Source organism: Octopus bimaculoides, chromosome Z, assembly GCF_046866305.1.
Source record: "Octopus bimaculoides isolate indiv1 chromosome Z, ASM4686630v1, whole genome shotgun sequence".
Lineage (NCBI taxonomy): Eukaryota > Metazoa > Mollusca > Cephalopoda > Octopoda > Octopodidae > Octopus > Octopus bimaculoides.
This window is the reverse complement of record NC_142944.1, coordinates 12,239,706-12,247,205: the sequence shown is the minus strand read 5'-3', so window position 1 is coordinate 12,247,205 and position 7,500 is coordinate 12,239,706. Positions and strand designations below refer to the sequence as shown.

Sequence of the window (7,500 nt, the reverse complement as noted above, 5' to 3'; positions counted from 1 at the left end):
GTCTTTGAAAGGATTAAAAGTAAAGATGACATCGGCGGAATTTGAACTCAGAACGTAGCAACGGGCAAAATAAAGCTTTGCATTTCGTGCAGCGTACTAACGGTTCTGCTAGCTCACCGCCTTAAATATAATAATCATAATAATAATAATAATAATAATAACAACAACAACAACAACAACAACAACATTTAGCGAATCGACAGACTGACTCAATGGGCCGAGAGTTTCGTACATTGGCACTTATATATACATATATATGTATATGTATATTTTTTAATATATAAATATATGAACCACGGTTTATATAGTTTTTATTATATATATATATATATATATATATATATATATATATATATATATATATATATATATATATATACACACATGTACACATATACACCCACAATGTGTGTGTGTGTGTGTGTGTGTGTGTGTGTGTGTGTGTGTGTGTGTGTGTGTGTGTGTGTGTGTGTGTGTGTGTGTGTGTGTGTGTGTGTGTGTTTGAGTTTGTGTGTATGTGTTACGAAAATATTTCAGAATTAATTTTATTTCATATTAATATGTGCCAATACGAATTATTTATAGCGTATCATTTTTTTTTTCATTCTCTGCCAGATTTTATCGAGCTGTGTATTTTACGAATTCATCTGTTTACTTTTGTATCTCATCTATTCATTCATATGATTTATTTTATTTTTTGGTTTTGTTTTGTTTTTAAGTCTCAGAATTTATTTGACTATTTCCTTTGCTACATCTTGCGATGTTACTCCAAATTTTTGTCTAGCCGTTTATCCTCTCAGTAATCTATTTGTTTATATGTCTATTGCTGCTCTTTGCTATACCATCTATCATAAGTATCTACTTATAATTGTAAATGTGTGTAGATATTTATACATACATACACATTCACACACACACATACAGAGTGAGAGAGAGAGGCATATATATATATATATATATATATATATATATATATAAATGCATATATATGTTGTCTATTTTTATGCATACACATTATGTAAATATACATGTATATATATATATGCATACCTATATCTGTATCTAAATCTGCTTGTCTACCTACCTATATATATATATACCCACATACATACAGGGAGAGGGTGTGAGAAAAATAGGTACAGAACTAGTCTTATATCAATCAGTTCATCTGTCTCAAACTTGGTTTACGTCGCCAATTTATCGGATATTTATCAAATTTATTTGTATATATTTACATTAGCTCATATATATATATATATATATATATATATATATATATATATATATATCCTACATGTGTGGAAATCTGTGGGCGTGTTTGTTTGTGGCGTTGTTATCTAACTCCTCCTACGTTGTTTTATCGATTTTGATGAAACGTGACACCTGAGTAGAACTCATGTCTGGAAAACTAGTGACATACTTAGGTTATTGAAACAATCGATAATAAAGCCCCTGGAAGGGATTCTTATATCTACTACATATAGCTAATATATTATTTTTAAACATCCAAGGGAAATAAACCATTCGCTCCTGAAAGGGTTCCTTATATGTAACCAAGGGAAATAACCCATTCATGTTCGTAAATTATTTCGTATAAATCAAATTGAGTATGCTTATTTCTTAGTATTTGAATTATTTGAGTTGTTTTCGCAATTTATCCAGCACAACGCTCAAACAAGTAAATAGTATTTTCCTAAATAACAGATCCACTTATTTCGGTTAGTGACTTATTCACGAATATACCAACACTAGCGCCGCTGAGGATAATATTATCTGCAAATGCACAAAATCTGTTATCACAGTTAATTACTTTGAATTGTTATTATCTCATATCTGATTAGCCTGTTATTACCTACCATGCTTCACGATTTTAGTATACATACATTATTAATATTTACTCCTAAGTTCTGTATACTCTGGGAACGTATTAAATCCCTTTTCGGGGCTACTTGATTTGAATTCTTACTATCGGGTAATTAGTTTCATGTTATTACATAACTAACTTCACAATGTGGGTACTCATAATTTATTGGGAATTCCCAAAAACAAGATCCTTTGTAAGACAGTTCGGTATTCTCAATAAATACACAAAAACCGTTTCAAGGGCTACATACTTTGCATTGTTGTTACTGGATTAGCGAAACAATTATGAGAACGGAAACAAGGGATAAGCCCGCTTTCCTGGGAATAACCAGGTACGTCAGCTAGCTAATATATATATATATATATATGTATATATATATATATATATATATATATATATATATATATATATATATATATATATATATATATATATATATATATATATATATATATATATATTTGTTTTGCAAGATTTTTTATGTGAAATCGTGTGTTGAAGCAGATGTTGTTGTACTTGGGGATGGTCATATTGCCAGTTTAGCCAATAAAGACACACGCACTGTATATTTGGTGTTAATTTGCTTCAGCTTTATATTACATTAATCTTAATCTTATTTCGGCCAGAGTTCTTTCGTCACACTTCTGTGACCTCATCAGTGGTCCTTTGTTTCCTTCTTTCTTATGTGTGCAAATTAACACCAAATATACAGTGCGTGTGTTTTTATTGGCTAAACTGGCAATATGACCATCCCCAAGTACAACAACATATATATATATATATATATATATATATATATATATATATATATATATATATATATATATATATATATATATATATGTATATATATATATATACATATGCATACAGAGATAGATAGATAGAGAGAGAGAGAGAGATAATACATACATACATACATACACACACATACATACATATATATATATATATATACATACATGCATGCATACATACATACAAACATACATACATACATACATACATAAATACATACATACATACATATGTGTACACATGTATGTATTCATAGAAACACACACAGATATATATACTTGTGCGTGTGTGTGAAATTAAATAAACAACAAGGGAAAAAGATATGCAATCAACTTCATTAGCTTACAGCTTTTTCTCTGTTAAAAGATGCCGTGCTCTCATAGCTGAGCGTTTGTGTATCACCTTATGGCCTCGTCGGAGCTTGAAAAACGACGTGCAATTCTATTTTGGAAAATCATTTATGAAAAGATAACTGTCAGAAAATCCATTAAAAATTATGTAAGAAATAGAGTGTGGACTTTGTAGTAAGTAAAAGCCTGTCCTGGAAATATATAGATTCAGTGTGTGCGTGTGTGTGTGATATATATCTATGTGTGTGTGTGTGTGTCAGTGCAGAACACATTAGGTAAGTATCTTCTACTATGACCCCGAGCCGGCCAAAGCCTTGTGAATTGATATGGTAGACGAAAACTAAAAGAACCTGTTGTGTGTGCGTGTGTGTGTGTGTGTGTGTGTGTGTGTGTGTGTGTGTGTGAGTATATATACAGGATGATTCAAAAGTCACCATACATAGGAACAATTTATCTTTTTTATAAGAAACAGTTTATAAGAACAGATTTTTTCTTTTTATTTAACAGGCTCTTTATGATTAGCATTGTTTTGAATACGCATTGCAATACGTTTACCCAACTCATTGTGAACTTGTAATAGCACATCTGGTGATACGTATGCAAATTGAGTTGGTAATACATTCCTTCAAATTGTTTTTTTATCTTACCGTGATACACCATGCCTTTCAAATGCCCCCAAAGATAGAAATCAAGAGGGGTTTGACCAGGGGATCTAGGGGATCTTATAAATTGTTTCCTATAAAAAAATAACTTTTCCCTTTGTATGGAGACTTTTGAATGACCCTATATATATATATATATATATATATATATATATATATATATATATATATATATATATATATTATCCATTTCAGAGAAGAAAAAAAATGATTAGGAGATAAGGAAATATCTATGTTTGCCTCACCACCATCGCTTGACAACCGTTGTTTGTATGTTTACGTCCCTGTAACATAGAGGTATTTCAAAAGTGTCTGATAGAATAAGTACTAGGCTGCCAAAGAATATGCCCAGGGCTCGATTTCTTCGACTAAAAACCCTTTGTGGCGGTGCTCCATCATGGACACAGTCAAATGATTGAAACAAGTAAAAGAATATAGATAGATAGATAGATAGATAGATAGATAGATAGATAGATAGATAGATAGATAGATAGACAGAGAGAGAGAGAGAGTATAAATTTAGTGCTGTTAAGCTAGTGACAACCCATTTGCTATGGAACTTTTCAACAGATCTGAATGCATCTTGTTGATCGTTTCTCCTACGTACTAACAGAAATATGTTCCAATGGATGGACCATTAAATAAAAAAAATTAAAAAATTAAGTAGATTTAAATGTCAAGAGAAAAACGACAGTATTTGTCAATGAGTAATCTCATTTTCATTTCATCGACTTATGAGAGAACTTTTATGGAGATTTTTCGATTTTATTCTGATCTCGTTAGCGAAGCATAGAGTAGACTTTAAAGTAGATATAAATACCTGAGTAAATGATTGTATGCTTCAGTAGGAATTTTTTTCAGATTCTTCTTCAGAATTTTTATATTTTATTGAGTCTCACAATGTGTGTATGTGTGTGTGTGTGTTTGTACGTGTATGTATGTGTGTGTGTGTGTGTCTTATATCTAATTGAGTTTCACTCTGAAGTGTGTGTGCGTGTGTGTGCGTGTGTGTGTGTGTAATCTTCTTTCTCAGCTTCTACTATTCACTGCTTTTCCTCTCATTCTCTCTCACTTTTTCTCTGTTTCTTTTTCTCTCTATCTATCTATCTATCTATCTATCTATCTCTCCCTTTCACACACTCACACATACACACACACACACACACACTCACTCACACTCACACACAGACACAGTATTTATGTTATCTATTCTTTTAGAATTTACTCTAATAACGTATTTTTTCTTCTCTTCTTTATCTTTCTTTCCAGCAGCGTCCTGTGAAACAGTCACTATGCGTGTCGATGCGGAGAGATACACACTGGAAGTGCCTGATCCTCACTCTTCTCATCTACGCATGTCTAGCAGCGATCACGTGGTGTCGACTTACTGTAGTCACGAAGAAAGTCACCAGCCTGTACGACAGCCTTCTAACGAAAATATCACATGCCTCGCCTTGCGACGATGGCTACATATACATTCCGGTGGCCTTTGTAATAATGCTTTACCTTGTTTATTTGGTCGAGTGCTGGCACAGTCACACTCGAATACAATTGCAATACAAAGTGGATGGAAACATGGTGTACGAACGGGTAAGAAACATGCGCGAAGCATTACCCATTATTTGGTGGAAAGCGGTCTGTTATCATTATGTCCGCCGGACTAGGCAAGTAACGCGATACAGGAACGGAGATGCCTTCACGACGACGCAAGTTTACTATGAACGAGTAAATTCGCATGCCGCGGGCTCTGCGTTCAATTTTTCAAATTGTGGAGTGAAAGATGTGTCGCGCGTACTTGTCGGTTTAGATTTGTATCCGGCGACTAAGATTCGCTTCACCAAAGGGTTTTCCTTCGCGACATTTGAAGCTGAGTGTGAGTTCGAAGATCAGCGCGCTCAGTTCTTTCAAGACAACGAACGCCGTGACGATTATATGGAAAGCCAAGAGGGCATGGACCTCCTAAACGTACATTTCAAAGAGTACATGATTGCCTTTGCAGATCCGGAAAATCTACCTTGGTATGTGTCACATATCATATTCTGGATTGCTTCTTTCTTTTTGTTGTCGTGGCCGCTTCGTGTTATAATCGAATACAAAACGGCCTACGTACATTTACACGTTCACAAACTCTTCGGAACGAATTACCTCGATAGTGCAGCGGCTGGTGGGACAGGTGGTCAACTATCTCGGGTAAGTACAATGGGTAGCTCAGAAATGGAAATGACTATAAGAAACAATTACGCCATAGTGCCAAGCTACTCAGAAGCTCTTTTGATTCAGTCTCCAATCGACGGGCCTTGTCAGACGACTTACTTACTACGACGCCCTATACCTGACGCCAACGGCAATTTGACTGTTCCTATGCGCAGCTTCACATTCTCTAGTCTATCAAACGTTCAAGGATCTGAAAACAGTTGCTATATACGTGGATCCTGCTCGAACGGGTATCTTTCGACATCTGCCAGAGATGCACGACCGAGCAACTGCATAACGGCCGGAAGAGGTAGTTCCTTGATGTCTAGTGGTCACATAACAAGTATTGATGACGCAGTGGATGCAGATGAAGAAGAGAGTGCCACAGAAAACGAAGATACAGACGTTTCGCCCCAAGCAACTTTGCGTGGCTATGCTAGCATCAAGCAACAGAGGCGCCGTAAACGGAAAAGGTCAAGAAATTCGGGCATTGCCTCTACGGTCGTTACGACTGCTGCCTCAACAAGTGGAGTTCAAGGTCAAGACCAAGTATATCCCAACAGAAATAATAGTGCTTCCATTGACAGAGGTGTATTACGCCAGTCATCTTCAGTAACGTCGATGGCAACATATTCTTGTACTCCACACACATCTAACAGTCACCAATGCGTCATCGTCAATTCCCCGGCCGTTGCCTCGTTTGAAATGGTCAACATGAGTAACAGAAGTACACCTTCGACAAGTCGCCAGTCTAGTATTATTACTGTTAACGTCCCCGGTAACCCGAAAGCAACCAGTCTGCCTGCTGCTATTATGAGCGGCAGCATGATTGATACTACAACAACAACAACAACAACAACAACAAGTTCAACGTCTGCATCTTCATTTTTTCAACAACATAATCACCAGCAGCAACAGCAACAGCAACAGCAACAGCAACAGCAACAGCAAAAGCAGCTGCAACTGAAAGAGCAACAAGAACCAGATCAACCTTTACGTTTAAGTGCGGATTCTGCAGCAACGCAAGCTGCTGCAACTGCAGTCGATTTACTTTTGCAACAGCAACACAAACCGAATGCCCAAGACTCCCGAAAACTTCAGAACACGGGCATCGTTACAACACGGTTGACAAGCCTCTCAGGTGGCGAAAATACTTCTACTACACAAAAACAGCAGCGACGGCAACAACAGCAGCAGCAACAACAACAACAACAACAACAACAACAACAACAACATCTATGGTCTCTTCAACGAAGAGAAACTAATAAACGCAATGATTCTTTGAGCAAAAACAAATCAACAGACGGTAACCATGACAATAGTTACACGTCTATGTCAAGATCCAATCAGCGCCACCTGTTAACTTCCCATGCTTCCAGAGATTCCCAAGACAACTACTGTCGCAATATTGGAAGCAGCAGAACAACCGGTAACCATGGAAGCAGTTGCTATAACAAAGACAACAAACACGGCAGCAGTGGCAGCAGCGGTCGCAGCAGCAGCAACGTTAATCGCACTGACTCTCTTACTTCACCCCCAACATCTGCAGCACCTTCAGCTGCAAGTAAACGCACGAGGTCTCAGTCAACCTCGAGGCTAGAGCGGCAAAGCCGAGTTGAATCGCATGACGAAG

At 36.3% G+C, this 7,500-nt stretch overlaps 1 protein-coding gene across 2 annotated transcripts in view; it reads left to right on the top strand.

Annotated features, from left to right (window-relative positions):
• The window catches only part of LOC106879240 (uncharacterized), a 407,510-nt gene that overhangs the window by 399,750 nt on the left and 260 nt on the right, over positions 1-7,500 (top strand). Inside the window, exon 2 of one of the 2 annotated variants that reach the window (XM_089365500.1) lies at positions 4,947-7,500. This exon is cut by the window's right edge and continues 260 nt beyond it. In XM_089365500.1, coding sequence (XP_089221626.1) covers positions 4,947-7,500 — 2,554 coding nt within the window. Of the gene's footprint in view, positions 1-4,943 lie in introns of both variants that reach the window. The other variant, XM_089365499.1, reaches the window with a different exon arrangement.